At 55.7% G+C, this 18,225-nt stretch overlaps 3 protein-coding genes across 9 annotated transcripts in view; 1 reads left to right on the top strand and 2 right to left on the bottom strand.

Moving 5' to 3' along the window:
• Window positions 1-8,593, bottom strand: part of IP6K1 (inositol hexakisphosphate kinase 1) — a 37,150-nt gene extending 28,557 nt beyond the window's left edge. For 2 of the 7 annotated variants that reach the window (XM_041461553.1, XM_041461608.1), the window contains exons 1-3: window positions 8,461-8,576; window positions 8,015-8,069; window positions 3,618-3,717 (exon numbers count right to left, since the gene is read on the bottom strand). The gene's annotated coding sequence lies outside the window, so the exon portion shown is untranslated. The other 5 variants (XM_041461563.1, XM_041461582.1, XM_041461592.1 and 2 more) reach the window with 5 other exon arrangements.
• A 1,214-nt stretch (window positions 8,594-9,807) lies between these two features.
• On the bottom strand, window positions 9,808-15,725 carry CDHR4 (cadherin related family member 4). Its single transcript, XM_041462796.1, is given in 22 exon segments — window positions 9,808-10,035; window positions 10,147-10,177; window positions 10,268-10,334; window positions 11,313-11,348; window positions 11,427-11,566; window positions 11,646-11,848; window positions 11,922-12,069; window positions 12,154-12,293; window positions 12,374-12,589; window positions 12,783-12,885; window positions 13,150-13,300; window positions 13,397-13,562; window positions 13,643-13,779; window positions 13,852-13,955; window positions 14,370-14,465; window positions 14,582-14,667; window positions 14,748-14,910; window positions 14,983-15,179; window positions 15,314-15,347; window positions 15,350-15,397; window positions 15,399-15,503; window positions 15,717-15,725. Coding segments are annotated over 22 exon segments (2,436 nt in total). The 3' UTR covers window positions 9,808-9,979.
• A 114-nt stretch (window positions 15,726-15,839) lies between these two features.
• Window positions 15,840-18,225, top strand: part of INKA1 (inka box actin regulator 1) — a 4,179-nt gene continuing 1,793 nt past the window's right edge. The window contains 3 exon segments of the mRNA XM_041465366.1: window positions 15,840-15,947; window positions 15,949-16,041; window positions 17,878-18,209. Coding sequence (XP_041321300.1) covers window positions 15,840-15,947; window positions 15,949-16,041; window positions 17,878-18,209 — 533 coding nt within the window.

Raw genomic sequence — 18,225 nt, 5'->3', positions numbered from 1 at the left:
TGTCTGCAAGATTATTTTACCAAATCAGGTGCCAGTACAACCATCCTTTGGTACCTTCTTCTAGCAAACCTCCCACTTCTAAGGTATCCAATACAACTTGACTTTGCAAAAGGAAATATCCAAGAAGGGAGCTCAGAACACAGTTCACTCCACTGTACTTCTCAAGCACCTTCCAAAGGGACCTTTAATATTGCAAATCTTCATTATTACTCTCCTATACACTAACTGGGCAGCAGGCCCCTTGAAATGCTTTGCCACACCAACCAGCTCTGTTTGAGGGTTTGAGACAAGAAACTTCTCCTCTTCATTTGAAGTGAAGAATCAGACAAACAAAGCCTATATTTAACTTCCTGTTCACTGAAGCAGCCGTAAACAAGTCCCTGTAAACACTCTACAGGTCACAAATTCCCAACATCTTATCTAAATGTTAAGCTGCTGAAGTGGATCTCAAAGCTCCTTCCAGAGGAACAGGAAAACAGGCTTTCTAGTGTGCCACTTACAACAGCTGAGGCCACTGGTTATGTAAGAGATGTAAAGCCAAGCAAAGAGAAAGCGTGTTAAACCTGATATGCCAAATTGTTTTGCAGATGGTTAGATGCAGCACCTGCAAATACATAAACAAATCTTCTGTCCCATACACTAAAAAAGCACAGCACACTCATCTGGAAGTCACACAAATTGTGGTAAGTTTGTTTTTAACAGCAAAACCTCTCTCAAGTGTCCTACAGCTGCCTTGGTTTTTCACACTAAGTTCTTCTAAAGACACTGCAAGGCCATGCTGCAGGCTGGTTCGGGTTGGGTTTTTTCCTACAAAATCACAGTCTGCTAAATCACAGCCACAATACATCATAGGCTGTATATAGCTAGGGAAAGCTAATTTCCCTTTCATTTTCTCTTCCAGATCAATACAGTGTGATAACATGTGCCAAAAGCATATCATCTCAGGCTGAAAAACACAAAATAACAAGCATAATGGGTGGAAAATAACACAGAGTTCTCTTCCCTGAGTATCATAAAAAAACCTGCAAATGACAGGAAACCTGAAACAAAGTGCTTTGCACTCATACAAGAGTCAACCTGGCAAGCTCACTACCATGGGACACTGATCTTAAAGGTTTTGAATTTTCTTCTGGTTGTCAGGTCACAATGGGATGAACTCCAAGAAACAGTCTCAAACACTTAACCATCTAACCTGTGATCTTTAATTGCCAGGTTTTAGGAAGGTATTTTAACTGCAGTAAATAAAAACCTTGGGTCACTTTTGGCTGGTGAATGATACAATACCATTAACTATTTTAACAAAGAAGATTTGAGTCAAGCTGCATTCACAAATCAGAACTAATTTTTAAGACAACTGGTTTTTGTCATTAGGTGAACCAAATTGTCAACAGGTTCAGTTTTCTAAGCTGCTGAAATTCATTGGAAGTGTCAGTGCTAAGCATGCTACAAAACTAACACACAGACCACAGGAATGGAAATTTCTGTGATCGTAGTTAACTAAAGCTAAGAATAATTAGGGAGAAAAACAGAAACCCCCAAGTGTTGTTATTACACAAAAAAAAAAAAAACAAACCAGCGTGCAGAGCACCTGAAGAAAAGTGAAAACTATTTAACTCCACATGATGCACAACAGTGACACCTATTCACTCTGACTAAAATAGAGTTAGAGGTTTTTCATCAGTTCCATAAAAATAAAAGATGCATAAAGCATGCTTGATAATGCTTATTGGTTCACATTTAGCTTACTGTCAAATTTTAAAAAGTGTATTCAGGTCAACACTTGTGGTAAGAACTGTGAAGTATTAAGACCTCAATTACATAAAGAAGATTTATGCCCAAGTAAAGGAAATGCCATTTGCACAGCATAAGAAAACACTCTTACAATAGCTGCTTCTAATGGAAAATAAAGTAAACCTCTCCATTATTTGCAAAAGTAAAGGGATCCATAAACATTTTATACAGTGTAACACTTAATCTAAGTAAAATCCACATCTTTGAGACAAACATGATGTGGGTTTTATTACAGGAAGCGTGGGAGTGTTTAAGAAACTATCTAAAAAAACCCTGCATATGTATTGTTTCAACACAAATGGAGCTTCAGACTGCTTCAACAATTCTTTGGGACAGACTCAAAAGACTGAAGTTAAAAGTTCTTTTTATTTCGTATTTGTGGTACGAGAATTCAACAGGTCTATTCCTCAGACATGTCACAAAGACCACAGCTTGGAAAAGTGCAATAAACCTTTCACAAAGCAGCAGTGCTGTGGGGGTCTTCCAAAGCTCCAGGACTTCACCATGTTTTTAACCAACAAACCAGTGCAAGAGCAGCATATCTCATCTCCTGCAAGAGCTCCAGCAATTTCATGGCAGTTACTCAATGGTTTGATTCAGACACTGAGTAAGACATGGGCCTATGTAGCCCCCAGGCCTCTCTCCCAAATCCTTCCTGCCTTAAATAACTCACTGACATCTGCACTTGGTGGTGCACTGATTTCAGTGCTCAGAGCTGCTTATCACCTATAGTTAGCTGTAATGAGATCATGACTGCTCCCCACACGTGCTTAAGCTGCTCAGACAGTACTGTCAAAGGACACTGAACAAACAGCCAGCCCTATCTTCTTGTGCCCTTTTTAAGATTTCTAAACTCACTTTTGGAGGTGCTTGACAATACTTTGATACCAACAAAGGAACAACATTAATTGGAATTAAAGATCACATGATATTTTGCATTAACATACCCTGGAAGTTTAAAAAATTGGGGAAAATGCAGCTCAGCATAGAACTATGGGGGAGGGGAAAAAAAGAGAAATAACAGAATATGTAAGCTATACAGTAGTTTAGCTTTAGATCAGCACTTAAGTCAGCAGTGACAGACACAGGAGCATGCCTGAAGGGAAGGCACCACATGCCTCCTCTCCCTACCCCAGGAAGGTACTTGTGGAGCTCAGCTTCCCTGGTCATTACCTTTTGCATTTCAAACTAAGACCATCACCCACCAGGTCAGGGGCTTCCCCACCAGGAAACTGAACTGTGTGACAACCACTACTTAAACACACCATGTCTAAAGAAAACAAGGTCATTTGAGTCTGTTTATACCACAGATATACTGAGTCATGCATTTATTGATAAAGAGCTGGGGGAAAAAAAATATGATTGACTTTCTTGCAAATTCAGGACAGCACGTAAGTAACCTCTTTGAAACTGAAAGACTATCAGATCAGCCTTATCAACTTTCAGCAAACTAACCTCAGAACAGAAAGAAAAAAGCACACAATGATAAGAATTCTGAAATCATCATAAGGTGATTCAGCTGCAAATCAGCCACCTGAATGGCCAGAATTACTAGAGCATGAGTGAGTATTAAATTCTTGGAATTTTAATTCTTATGACAAAGAACTGACACAAATCTGGTGAATGAACAGGACTGAATTTTTCACTCTATGCTACTGCACTTACCTGGGTGTTCCTGTAGTATCCTTCAAAAACAAGAGCAAAACTCCCACAAACTGTATCTACATATCCTTACTTGAAGGGTAAAATTCCAAAGGGAGAGGCAAAAAGCAAGCAGTTTCTTTCTCTTTGCACCTGTAAGATGGCTGCAAACAGAAAAAAGTTACCTTGGAGATGTCACCCAAGCTCCTTTGGCTGAGCAGTCACTGGAATATGGAGCCAACTTCTCACAATCAAGAGGGAGCAGGACCCCAGAAGCAAGTCAGCCTGTGAAATGTATGGAAACGAGTTATCAAGTCCTAAATTAGCTTTTATTTAGATCTTTACTTGCTTATCAATTCAGAATGTTTGAGAGCATGTCTCCCCTAGAGAATGGGACTGGAATTCACAAGTTCCTTTCAGGAAGCAAATGCCCTCACTCATTCCTGTGGGCTCCAACAGATGCTCTTCACCAAAGCCACCAGTTGGGCTGAGAGGATACAGTGTCCCCAGCTGCCCTAGCCACCCTTAGCTGAAAATTCCCAACCAGGGTGGAGCAGAGCAGGATCTCCCACGACTGCTCCTCACCAGGCAGGGATGGGCACTAGGGAAGAAAGGCTGAAGCAGAGTGTATTAAACCCCAGCAGTTGAACAGGCCTGGTTGTAGGCCCCAACACAAGGGAGGTAGCGTTTGGCAAAGCAGCAGGACAGCTGGTGAAGGAGATAACCTTCCTAACTACAAAAGCTAAATCAGAGACAGCTTATCTACTGCAGCTCCCAAGCACATGTAGTGACGTCCTGCCAGGACAGACACATCCACATCATAACCTCTTTCACTGCTTTTATCAGATTTGGTTGATGGATCACCTACTAATACAATTATGGACAGCTACGTCCATGTGATTGTTAACAAAACAACTGCACCCATTTTAACTACTGTGGACACATTATACAGCTAGAGAGACACCCTGTAATAGCAAAGCTGATTCCTTTACTCCCAAAGAAAGGGTTCAAACATTAACGACACCACATACTGATGGGGTGATGCAAAATAAATCCAAGCTTAAGAGGCTTGTCTTTTACACACAGTTAATGCCACTCAAAATGCACACAGAGGAGCCTGTGGAAATAAATAAAGGCAAAGGACTTGCACCTCAGTACCATCTGCAGAGTGGTTCACACCAGCACGGACTACACAGGAAGCACAGGCAGCCCAACACACTGATTAAGAGGATTGCATCTATTAGGAAGCACATCTACCCGAACAGCACACTGGGAACACCAAAAATAACAGCTGCTGCCACATCAGAACAGCACAACACTGCGCACAGGCGATGCCTGCAAAACAGAAACCGAGCAGCCACGCACACACACTTCCTCTTCCTCCCCCCACCACCCTACGACAGCAGCAACAAACCTGATATTAAACACTGGCCAGCATCCTGCTCTGCATTCCTGTCACATCAGGAATAGAAATGAGGGAGGCTGCTAGCTGCTCCTCCATACAGCTGAAGGGCTCCTTCAGTTTACAGCACGTAACACAAATGCTTGACATGACTGTTGCAGAGGGTTCTGTCGCATTTTCTTTTGCTCCTTTTCTCAAACTCACTAGGGACCCTCTGTACTTAGTAACTTGTTTTTGATACATTCCCTCTCAAAGACTGAGAGGTCAGAAATAAAACCAGTTGTCCCTAGGCATGTCACACTATATAAACAAGTAAGCAGAGAGCCACACACAAACTCCACAAGTCAAGTTCAATGCTAAACCCTGCCCAGCACCAATGTGACACTGGCAATTGCAAGAGCAAACAAATCAGGCTGCAGCTTTTTGTCAGTACTAAATTCTGAGACTAGAAATCCCAGCATTAACACTCCACTGAGATGCTCACATCTCCAACACGTTATGAGCTAATCCCTGATGGACAGACTGGGGGAATCTACTGACAGTGAGTGAAGTGCCTGGGTTACACTGCAATAATCAAGGCCTCTGTCAGATTTTTCCATGGCTGCAGTATCTGCATTTCAACCACAGATGGAAGAAACACACCTCCTGTAGAGCATGGGTTCTGGATATCCAATTCAAACTTAGCACCTACATTTCTTATCTTAATGAAAGGCACAGTGAGTGCCATCCCACACCCAGCATGCCAGCCAGAATCCACCACATCCACAAAAACCTTGAGGCATGGAGAAACTAACTAAACACTGAAATCTGAAAAGTGATCAAACATTTTTACAAACATTTGGTGATCCACTGGACCAAAGAGACTGTGCCCTGTAAGCAGATGGTCAAAAAACAGCCCCGAGCTTGTACAGGGCTCCTCATCTCACACCAGCCAAGCTCAGCAAGGTCACATTTCAGAGTTTGATCACTTTACCCAAAAGGAATCAGCTCTGTATTTGTGGGAGGAAAGGAAAGAAACAAACCAGGCAGCTCAGATGGGATAAGCAGAGTACACAACTGAAGGATTAAGAAGAAATCATAACACTTGTTTAAAAGGCCAATTAGCTGATTAAGGGCACAGGTACTACGCCAGCCTGGCCACTTTTTTGACCTCTGAGTGCTTGCTACTCTAACCTTGACTTTTCACTACGTGCAATGCAAGACAGAATAACTTCCAAGTCAGTTGACCTGCACGATCTGCCAAGAGAGGGGATCTCAAAGCACATCTAACTTTTCCTTCTATAATATTTTTATAAGAAGGACATGTCCAGTGCTGTCTACCTGATGATGAGGCACACAATGATTCACAGAAGTAGAAGAGAAGCATGGGCACTACTGTTTCATTTAATTTTTGAATATATGTAAAAATATGGTTTAAAATTATATTTATATGGAAGAAAATAGATCATGTAAAAATACATTGTTGCATTTGTACACAGTCACACTGCAGATCACCCTGAACTCAGATAAGACCCCATTCCAGCACCAGCCCCATTTCCCTTGCACCTGCAAAATCATTTATGCACCCACAAAGCTGGGTAGAAAAACAGGCAGTTTGTCTTTAGCTCGATCAGTCTGTAAGTCAGGGCACTCTGATTCTCACCTGCACAGACATAAGCAACAAGGCAAGAACCTCCTATGGCTTGCAGTCTGTACTTACATGAGCTGAAGTACCTGTGAAACCACACACGGAACTGATGATCAGAAGCAGATCTTAAAAACTGTCCCCTTTCTCACCTCAACAGATAATTGTGTTCATTTGCTCTTCTTCTATGCAAGAAACATGCAAAACTGCCACAAAGTGCCTAATGAAAAACCAGAGGGTCCAGGAGAGAGTCCCACCAGCATATCCTACTCTTTCCATCAAAGATTCTTATGCTAATAACCTTGTATACATCAACTTCCCCCTCCAGGAGCTAAGGATCACCTCCCCTGTTCTCTCAAGTCCTTACCAGACAGGAAGCAAAGGCAAGGCCGTGAAAAAGGACATTTCACATCAGCCTAACAGGCTCTAACCAGGATAGCATAGGTTGTTCACCCATGCACCTGGAAATGGTTGTGCTGAAAATGCTGAGAGGGTATGAAACACCCTCTAAGAAAGGAAAAGAAAAATTAGCATTAGGACAATTCAGTATTCAATGGACAAAACAAGGAGCTGATGCAGTTAAAAAAGCAACCCAATGTTATGTTGCTTTTTAGAGCTCACAACTAAATCTTTTCATAAGCTACCACTTTCCTTCCAGCTCCAAAACAAAGCACTTACCTTAGGTCAGAGCTAAACTAACCCAGAAAAATACTTCACAATCAAAATAAGAAATTGTTACATAGGACTAGGAAAGACCTATTTAGGATTACAGTGACAACATGCAATAACCGGTACACTTAATTCTAAAACACTTTGAAGCTCACGACACAATTTCTATATAAAGGAAACCAGAATCTTAATTCAGTGATAAACAACAAGAATACCATTATTTTTCTCCATCAAAAGAAGACACACACACACACAAGTGTTAGCATATAAGCTGCAAGTGACAGTTCACTATAGTGAGACTTTCACAACACACTACTGAATATTACTTTGTGAGACAAGCTACTGACTATGTTTACACGGTAGCCCTAATGATCACAGAAACATTACACTAAGGATGAACAGAGACCCAAGCCCCCACCATTCCTGCACCAATCAGTGTTTCGTTAGCAAAGGCCAATTATTGGAATCCAGCTTTGGAAGCTCTGAACACCAAGTTAAGCCAGGTGAACCTGAAGGGAGGAAAAGCAGATGGAGCAAAAAAAGAGCAAGACAGGTTGAAATGACAAAAGCAGCACATACTAAAGTACATCGCTGGGGAAAAAAAAAAAAAAAAAAAAAAAGAAAAAAAAAAAGAAAAGAGAGCTGATGCTGAGATTAAAAATTAAGGATATGGACCCAGTACCACCTACCCTAATTCAACCCGCCCTAGAAAACCCCGGGGAAGGGTGGTGCCGGTCCAGGTCTGCAGACCCACGAGCACAGCTGCCCCGGGGGACTGCCAGGCTCTCCGGGTGTCCCCAGCGGGGCAGCCAGCGCTCCCGGGGCACGCACACCCCTCCCTGCCGGGGGGCAGCACGGACGGGCCCCAGCCCCAGCAGCCTCCTCACCATGTTGGTTTCATGTTACCGCCGCGGTTTCCGAGCTCCTTCCTGCGCGCAGCTCCTGTGGAAGGAAGGAAGGAAGGGCACAAAGGGAAGGGGCGCTCGCTCTGCCCGCTGGGCACGGCCCTGCCCCGGCACCCGCTGCCCAGCCCGGGAACCCCGCCCCGGCCGTGCCCCAGGCCAGCCCCGCAGGGGAAAGCGCCGGGGTCTCACCCACGCACACACGGGGACGTGCCGCGCTCTGCCCAGCCCCTCCTCACGGGGCCGCGCACGGACCCCTCCACTCCAGGCCCATCCCGGTGCTCGCTGCCCCCTCACCCGGCCGCTCACGGGGCCGTGCCTGTGTATCCCCTCTCCCTTCACGGGGCCGCACCCGGGTCTCCCCTCACGGCAGCGCGCTCGCCTCAGCCCCCCGCCCGGCAGCCTGGCCAGTCCCCGCCCGCCCGGCTCACCGGGGCCGGCGCTGCCTGCCCGGCCGGGACACCGGAACGCGGAGCCCCAGCGCCGCCGCTCCCCGCCGCTCGAATCAACAACAAGATGGCGGCGCCCGGGCGGGCGGGGCCCGGCGCTGGCCGTCATAGCAACCGCGCCGTCCAAAGCCCGCCCTGTCGCCCTGCGCGCCAGTCCGCACCCGGGTCCCGCCCCACGGGGGCCCTTTCGGGACGCTGATAGGTCAAACTCGGTGTCACTCAAGCGCAGAGCCGCCCCGCCCTTTCCCGAGTGCGGACGGCAGCGCACGTTAGGCACACGTGACGCCCGCCAGAGCCCCGCCCCCTCGCGGGCAGCGCCTCCTCATTGGCTGCCCGCGGAGAAGGGGGGGCGCTCGGCCAATGGGCGCGGCCCGCGGCTCCGCGCTCCGAACCGCGATCAGAGCCCGCTCCCGGCCGGGCTACGCCCCGTGCTCCCGGCACAAACTCACACCCGGCCGTCCCGCGGGCCCACACTCAGAGCTCCGAGCCCCCGGGGCCGCTCCGAGCGGCGTCTCGCCAATGGGACACGCTCACGCACCACTCCGGTACCACAAAGGGTTAAATTCCCGGACGGTCACGGTTCCTGTGGGTTCGGGGCAAAAGGGATCCTCAGGCAAAGTCACACAGGTGACCCCTCTCACTGTGAAATTTCACGGCTGGCCCCTGTTCCCCTTCCCTCCCCTTAGTCACCTACTCCCCAAATTAGTCTCTTCCCTCTTATCCCGCCAGCGCTTCATTTCCCCGGGAGCTGCCAGGGAGGCGTCCCGTGGCGCGCTCCTTTGAAATTCAAATAACCGGTTTCCCACCTCCCGCTGACTGACGCCTTCAAAGCCTCCCGCCGCTCCCAGCTCCTCCTGCGGCATCCCGCTCACCTGCACCCACGCTAATTCACTTTTCCTCCCAATTATCAACCCATCCCGTCTGCCCACCAGCTGCTCATCCCACCCGTTTGCCCCTGCGAGCGCTGTAACAAAGCAGAGCTTGAGGGGGACACGGAACTCGGGGCAAAAGTTGGTCAAAATTACCCGTGGCTGAGTTTTCTAGCCCCAGATAACCTCCCTGTGGAGGACTGCCCCGGATGGGTCACATCCAGAGGCTACAGAGATGCTTCTGCGACTGAAGCAGACTTGGCAGAAGCCCTCGTAACCTTTTTTGCAGTGCCGAGCCCGCTGCCAATGCTTGTCCTGGGTCACTCACACGGCTGACCAGACAGTGCTAATGACCAGCACAGCAGGACAGCCGCGAGCAGCACTGCCCGGCCACGGGACTCCCTGCGGCAATCACAGCCGCGTGTGCAATCTCTGACACCGTTTATTAGCTCTGCACTGGCTGAGGTGGCTCAGGGTGTGGCTGCGCCCCATGTGCAGCAGGTTTGGCCACAAAGGATGGGTCTCCTCCTCGGCGGCCGTCCCAGCTGCCTGCTAGTGCCCCGTGCTCTGCCCAGCACAGCCCAGCTCATGGAGCTGTGGGTCACAAGGAGCCCCTCAGCAAGTCGAGCCCTTCAGATCCAGCGCTGAGCCCCCGTCACGCTGCTGAAGACATAGTCCCTGCCGGTGCCTGGGATGGAGGCAGCACTCAGTCACTGGTCCCCATCTCTCCTGTCCCCAGACCCCTCTGCCCTGGAGAACACAACCTGAGGCTGCTGGGGCTGCGGGACAGGGCACTCACGTGGGTCCTGAGCATGGCCATCGAACTGCCCCTGTGTGGAGGAGACAGGAGAGGCTGCTGAGGGCCACAGGGCTCTTCTGCCTCCCTGGCAGGGCACCCACCCTCGCTGCCACACACTTACTGGGTTGCTGCTATGTGGGTGTCCCTGTTCCTCCTTGCCCCTGCTGTTCTCCACCACATCCCAGGAGCTGCAGAAAGAAGAGGGGAAGGGAGGGAATGCTGTCAGTGATGGGCTGCCGGCCTCAACCCCACGAGATGCTGCTGGGAGCGACTTGCCAGCCAGGTTTCACCCTGCCAGCTTCACCCTGTTAAGCCCATCATCCACCTACCTGATTGTGCCCTGGCACAGGAGGGAACTGTGACAGGGCTGTGCTCCCCCAGGCACCACCACCTTTCACCAGTGCCTGAGCAGCAAGCAGGTCTGCCACCACATCCACTTGTTTCCCCATGTGCTGGCACGCATCACTCTTGTGCTTGGAGGATGCTGTGCTGGGGGAGCTGCCAAGGCCACCCACAGGGCTGACCCTGGGTCTTCTCCCTTGCATGGTCACTACAGTCCCAGTGTCACCAAGCACAGTGGCCCCAGCCTTGCCAATGAACCTGGATCCAGCGGTGCATCACCTCGGGGCAGTTATGCCACTGGAGGTGACTTGTCCTGCCATGGGCTTGCATGTCTCCTCCTTGCTGTGCAGACACTTGGCACAGGCTGGTCTAGCATCTGCCCAGGCTCTCTCCTCTGTCACTTGTCACCATCACTGATCTTCCAGGGGTTGTGCAGCCTGCTCAGCTCTTCCCTGGTAGTTTTCCCTGACAAATGGGGCCCACCCCTGCCAAACAGGGGCTCCCCTGGTGAGCTGCAGTGACCTCAGCCCTAGTGCCAGGACCCAGCCTTGCAGTAGGTATTGGCACCAGCACTGTGCCATCCCACCCTGTCCACTGCAGAGTTTGTGCCCCAGCCTGGCCACCGACATCACCGGATACTGGCCAAAATGCTCTCTCTGCTTCCACAGCCCCCATCAGGGCTGCACCCCTGGGCAGAGACGGCTCCCTGGCACAGCAAGCCAAATGCAGAGAATATTAAACCTACCCCGTGTGCTGTGTCTCCCTGGCTACCTGCAAGGACAATACAACTGCCAGTATGACCACCCTGGCCGTATAGCACTCACCTCTTGGCCAGGAGCAGCTTGCCAGGGGCCCGGTTGCTGTGGGAGGAGCAGAAGGCAGCCGTGAGCCCTTAGCCTTGCTCACTGAGCCATGCTGAGAGGCGGGCTGGGGCTCACCTGCACAGCAGGTTCCGGGCCATGCAGCCCAGGGTGGCCAGCAGCAGGACACCAGAGATGGTCAGCACGGCCACAAACCAGGCTGGCGGGTGCCACACTGCCTCTGTCTGCGTGACAACCAGCGGCTCCTTCTGCAGCGTCTGTGGAGGCAGTGGGGTGAGGGGCCATGGGAGGTTCAAGGGACCCTGGAGCACCTCCTGGTCAGCGGGCTCTGCTCACCGTGTGCTGGGTGCTGGTGCTGGGGGGCACCGGGGTGCTCCGGGGGGTGACGTGCACCACCAGTGCCACCACGATGCTGCGGCGGCGGCCACCAGAGCCGCCCCCCACCTCCACCAGCAGGACAAAGGGGTGGGGCTCGGCTCGGTCGCTGGGGAGGTAGACAAGGGTGCTCCCTTCCAGCCGAAAGCGCCCATCTTCATTGCCTGGACGAGAGGGTCTGCTCAGTGTCACACCACGGCGAGGGTGGCTTTGTGCCGTGCCTTGGCCGTTCCTCACCTCCAACAATGCTGTAAGTCAGCACGGCGCTGTCGGGGCCGCCGTGGCACACCAGGCGGGTGACGGGCTGGCGGCTGCCCGGGGACCCAGCCGTGATCCGCAGCTCCTGCACCTCGGGGATGCACACCGGCAGCTGGTCCGGCACAGCCTGCCAGGAGCGGGAGGAAGCGGTAGGGTAGGCACCCCCAGTCCTCGCACCCAGCACAGCCCGCCCAGCGGGCTGCCCTCGCACCTGCAGGCGCACAGACACGTCGCACAGACGGCTCTGCCTCTTCCTGAGGTCCAGGTCATTGTGGGTGTCCGTCAGCCGCACCACCAGCCTGTAGCTCTTCTGCTGCTGCGAGTCCAGGGGTCCCACCACGCGGATCTCGCCTGTGGGGAGGTGTGAGCTGCTGGGAACCGGGAGGTGCCATGGGGTGTGGCGGGGGCTGGGGAAGGGGCCCGGTGCTCACCAGTGCGCCTGTCGATGGAGAAGGGCTGTGCGGGGCCGGGCTCCCCCTCCAGGCTGTACTCGAGGCTGTCCAGGGGGTAGTCACGGTCAGTGCCAGCCACACGCCCCACCATGCTGCCAAAAGCTGCTGTCTCTGGCACGGTGAAGGTGGCACCGCTGGGGCACGCCGGTCTGAATTCGTTGACAGGTGTCACCGTCACAAGCACAGGCACACGGGCTGTGTGGCACACAGCTGCTCAGCCATGCTGGCACCACCCCACGGCCTCTGCTGAGCTGGGTGACATGGGGACAGAGGCACCACCCCTGGGGTGGGCATCTCTGGGGCAGCAGGGAAGGAATGTTTCCTCTGTGATCTCCTGGTTTGGGGATTGGGAAAGGTCTTTTCCCACCCTAGGGACATGGACACTCACTGCTCTGTAGGGGCTGTCCTCCCACTGTCACCACAATGGTGGCCGTTAACTGGAAGCCCAGAGCAGCCATGGCCTCTGAGTCATAGTCGAGGGTGGAGTTGACCTGCCAAGACAGAAGGAGAGAGTCAGGCAGAGCTGAGGTGCTCTGCAAAGCTCAGATGCTCTGCAAAGCCTGAGTATCCCACAAAGCCAGGGTGTCCCACAAAGCTGCGATGCCAGGGGAGAAGGAGGGACAAGTGAGGAGAATGAGCAGGCCTTGGGGAGCAGGGAGCCCTGACGCAGAACCTGACACGACAGCACATGTTACAGGGTCCCATTGGGCTCCGGGGTCTGGGCTCGCTGTCCACCTGGGCACTGCCCTGCTCACCTTCAGCTGTGGCCCCTCCATGCAGAAGTGGGAGCGGGAGGAGGGAGGCCCCTCGAGAGCATAGTGCAGACACCCGTCAGTGCTGGTGGAGTCGGTGCACCTCAGCGTCACCAAGGTGCTGCCGAGCGACTCAGTTTCAGCCACCTGGGACCTGTGGCAGGGCAGCCAGCAGCTCAGCCTCTGTCCCCTGTCCTGGGAGACATGAGAGAGCAGAGTCCCATGCACCCCACTCCCCCCTGAGCCATACACGAAGATGGCTGGGTCACATCTTGGTGCCTGGCGGTCTGTCCCCTGCACGGTGACATTGACCGTGGCGGTGGCGTGGTCGTCGGGGTGCAGCGCGTTGTAAGCCCGGATGAGGAGGTGGACATGGATCACCTCCAGCCGAAGGGTGCTGCGGATCTCACCTGTCACTGCAGGAGGAGCCATGGCCTCGCACTGGGCACAGGGACAGGGACAGGGCGTCCCTGGGGATCCCCACTGCCCTGCTCACCCTCATCAATGGTGAAGAGTGTGGGAGCCACAGGAGCAAGGATGGCATAGCGGACATTGTCCCCTCTGGCATGGACCTGTGTGACCACTTCCAAGGGGCCAATGCCTTCTGTCACTGTCACAGCCCAGTGTGGCTCACTGTAGGCGAGGTGGGCATTGTGGCACAGCCTGGTGCCACCAGCACCCCCCTCCTGGCCCAACCCCACTCACGGGAAGGTGACGCGGGGACGCTGTGATGGCAGCACCTCCACCCTTACAGCCCCGCTGCAGTTGTGCCCGTGACGATCCATCACCTCAATCTCCAGCCGGAACGTCTGTGGGCCAGCACCGGGGCAGCTCTGGGACAGCCCCGAGTGGCACCAACAATGGGAATGGGGACGGGGACAGGAATAGTGATGGGATCGGAACAGAAACAGGAACAGAAACAAAGGAGAGGGGGCAAGAGATGAGAATGGGGCTTGGAGTAGGAACAGAGGTGGGAAGAGGTGTGGAGATGGAGATGAGTATGAGCTGGAGACTACAATGGGCAGGAATACAGACAGGGATGAGGATATGGACAGGACTTGAGGTGCAGAAGGGGATGGGGAGAGGGATGGAGCACTTGTGGGTCCAGGGGGAGACACGGGCCTAATGGGCAGAGCAGGATGTGGAGAGCTGAGACCAGGGAGGGGCTAAGCCCCAGTGGACTGAGAGGTGGCTGTGACCAGCCTGGGGCTGCTGGTGCCCACCTGGGTGTCCTTGCTGGGATCAAAACCATTGTCAGGTGCCAGCACCAGGCCCCAGCGGGTGAGCGTGAGTGGTGTGTTGTGGTTTCGGAGCCTGAACTGCAGAAAGGAGGGTGATGGGAACCCCTGTCCCACTCCTCCATACCTGGGGTTCTGCTGTCTCCAAGGCTGCTCCCTTCAATGGGGGTGTGGCCCCCCAGGGAGCTGCCACTCACCGCCAGCCCACCAAGTGGCTGTGGCAGTACCGCATACAGGGGTGTCCGGGGTGCCACATCTGCCAGCACTTGCACCACATCACCTTCTGGAGCACAGCACAGCTGTGGGAGCTTGGTGCTGGCTGGCACGCACAGCCCCCACTGCCCTGTGCCCCCCTGTTCCTACCTGCGCTGGCAAAGGGGGTGTCACAGCGCAGCACATGCCCTGCTGTGACCCGGACAAAGAGCCGCTCTTCCACCTCATCCTCACCAGGACAAGCAGCCCGCAGGATCAGTGTGTACTGGTTCACCCGGCGGGCATCGAGCTCTGCACCAGCACGCAGTGTCACCTGCCATGGGGACACAGTCACTCAGCAGGGCGCCTGCCAGCTCCTGCCCCACTCCCTATTCCCCAGCCACACCTCTGCCCGGAACGTGGTGGCATCTGTGGGGTCAGAGCTGATGGCGATGGAGTTGAAGGGATGGTCGGGCTCAATGCTATCCAGGGTGACATTGGGACTGCTGCTTGAGTTGCTGCAGGACACGGTCACCTCAGTGATGCGAGTGCCTGGAACTGTGTCCTCACTCAGGGCCACCACACGTGGCAGGTCAGGCAGGACTGGTGGAAGACCCCAAGGGCCACTGATGGCTCATCCAGCTGTGCTTATGGAGCTCTGCTCCTGCACCTAAGCACCAATGCAGGCACAGGTTCCCCTGCCAGACACAGCTGGGTCCAAAGCACCCCGCTCTTACCTGTTGCTCTGACGAATGTCCCTGCAAAGAGGAGAGAGTGTCACCTCAGCCTGCCAGGTGTGCCCTAGCAATGCCCTGGGGAGATGCTGGCAGAGAGAATTCCCTCTGTGAGATGCTCTGATGAAACCCCAGTGGTGTCTGGATATGCCACAGTGATGCCAAAAGAAGCCCCAGCAAGATCCTGGCAATGCTGAGGACACCCAGACAATGCCCTCCCTGAGCATGCTCATGTGCCCCTCCCTGCCTCAACCCAGGCAGCTGCCAATCCCTCTGCCCACCGTGGGGTCAGCCCCAGGAATGTGGGAGCAACCGAGGAAAGCCTCATCCCTGTTGCCTTCCTCTCAGTCATCCACCCACGATCTGGCAAAGGGTGCCCCGAACACTGTGACCTTGAAGCACCTACCCGGGGCATAGAGGCTGAGGAGGAGGAAGGTGAGTTGTCCGTGCATGCCCATGGCTCGCTGAGTGTTTGGGACAAGCTGCAGCGGGTTGCCAGGGGTGCTGGGCACCACCCCGGCCCGGCGTCATGCCGTCCATCCCCACCCGTGGCGGCCGTCCCGGCCAGGGGAGGGACAGGGCACGGCCCCAGTGCCCCCCGCTCTGCACCACGCCGCTCCAAGCCCCTCGCCACTCGCAGCTCCGTGGGGTTTGGCTGCCACCCCACGCTGCTTCACCACGCGGCACGTTCGGGAACCGGGAAAATTAGCTGGGAGCTAATTTTTGGCCGTGTTCTCGTTCATTTGCAAACCAGTGCCGCTTCTCCCGGGATTCCCATTAAGCGCTATTAGTTCCCAATTAACGGGCACCGCGGCCCGGGTCACTGTTCCCTTCCCTCCTCCAGCTCCCAGCCCGGCTCTGGCAGCCCGGTGGGGGTGGTGCCGACGGGGGATGCCTCCGCCGGGGCTCTGTACCGGGGCTGCACTCCTTCCCGGCGGGGCATACCGAGCTGCGGGACCCCCGGGTGCCCGAGGTGCTGCCGGCCGGGACACGGATCCCGGCGGTGCCCGGGTGGTGCCCGGCGCGGGGCCCCGGGGCGGCGGGGAGGGGTCCGTGGGCGGGGCGGGGCCCCGGGGCGGCGGTGCCGGTGCGGCCCGNNGGGCCGCCGGGCAGCGCCGGGAGGCGGCGGGCACGGCCGGGCGCTCCGTCCGCTGTCGCTGCTGCTCCGCCACCGGCACCGGCGGCTCTGGGAGCGGGGCCGGGAGCGGCGCCGGGGGAGCAGGACCGGGCATGCACAACGCCCGCCCAGACGAGCTCGGCGCCGAGCGGGTGAGTGCTGCCGCGGGCACCGGGAGGGAACGGGACGGGACGGGACGGGACCACCGTCACCGTGCCCCGGGTCTGCGGGGCTGCCGTGACGTCCGGGCGCTGCCGGTGACATCAATGCCGTGACATTACACGCGAGGCCAAGGGCGGCACGGGGGACGTGTGCGTCCCGTGGGACGCTGGTGGTGTGGGGGCACGGGTGGCCAGCAGCCACGGTGTCCAGCTGTCAAGGTGCCAGCTGGACCCACCTGGGCTGCCCCGAGGGACGGCGGTGACAGGGTGGCCCTTCGGCTCTCCTGGGCCTGCCACATGCTTACCCAGCACCTCACAACCGGCTGCCCCAGTGTTCCCGGCCAGCGGCAGGACTGGGCGGCTCGGAGTGGTGGCACATTGCCACTAGGGCTGGATGAGAGGGTCCCCGCCAGCAGGGAGGAGGACAGGGATTTGGACGGGGACGTGGAGAGGGACAAGGACAGTCCTGCCAGCAGCTGTGTCAGGGCCAGCCAGAGAGGACAGAATTATCGGTCCTGGAAGCAATCCCTCCTGCACACTCAGCTTCCCGCGACTCCAGCGCGGAAAGGAAAGCGGACGTAACACCCTGCTTTTGGGTTCAGACAATAGGAATTCAAGAGCGAGGAGCGGCCTGGCTGCGGGAGCCAGCAGTCCCCTCCAGCGCCCGCCCGGCCGTGCTCCGTTCGGCTCTGGCTGCCTTGGTCCCCAGTATTTCCCGGCGTTTGGGGGGTCCCGGGCCTTGGATGCGGGACTGGCTGCACCCTGACGTCACCTGGGGTGTCCCCAGCTGGAGGGCACAGGGTGGGTGGGTGGCCCTGCCGACGCGCGGGGGCAGAGCCCCACCCCAGCACCCGCGGGTGCCCTGGGGCTGCCGCTGGCCCCGTGCCACCGAGTGGGACTCTGCCGGAGGGGTGTCCCGGCTGCCTCCCTACCGAGAAGGGGGCACTCGAGGGGCTGTCGGGGGGGCAGTGGAGCGCCCGCTCCTACGTGCCGTGGCCCTCTGTCATTTCCCGCAGGCACGGCCGGGGCTGGGTGCCTGCTTGCTCGCCCGACAAGCCGCTGCACGCCGGCCGGCTCCGCGCAGGAGCCGCAGGAAAGCGGGGCCCGGGGCTGGAGGCAAGCCGGGACCTGCGGCCCGCTCTCCGCACCCTGCTGTACGCCCATTGCGCCAGCGAAGCCCCCAGGAGCCGGGGCGGGGGGGCGCGGGATGCCGAGGAGGGTGGGATGGGGATCGCGGGGCTGCCTGGGGGCGGCGGCGACAACCGTGCTGACGTGCCCTTTCCCTGCAGTGGTGCCGGCGGGACGCGGGGCCGACGCTGCGGGCGCACATGCACGGCACGCGGCAGACACCGCACCACCCCGGAAGGGCGGCGGGGCCGGCTCCCCGTGCCCCGCGCCCCGGCTCGGCGGCGGACTCGGCCTGCAGCCTAGATCCCGGTGGCGAGGAGGAGGAGGGGGGGGGCCCGGCCGCTCGCTCCCCCCCGGCCAGCGAGCGCAGCCTGGAGTTCGACTCGGGGTACTCGGAGGCGTCGGGGGGCACCTGGAGGGAAGAGGAGGTGCCCGTGCGGCGCCGGCATCTGCTGCCCTGCCAACGGGCACACCGGCTCTCCGCCGGCCCCGCCGCCCCACCGCCCGCC

The sequence above is a fragment of the Pyrgilauda ruficollis genome, unplaced genomic scaffold (assembly GCF_017590135.1).
Source record: "Pyrgilauda ruficollis isolate IOZ18807 unplaced genomic scaffold, ASM1759013v1 scaffold10, whole genome shotgun sequence".
Classification (NCBI taxonomy): domain Eukaryota; kingdom Metazoa; phylum Chordata; class Aves; order Passeriformes; family Passeridae; genus Pyrgilauda; species Pyrgilauda ruficollis.
The sequence above is the reverse complement of the archived record's forward strand: the minus strand, read 5'-3'. Positions and strand labels throughout refer to the sequence as shown.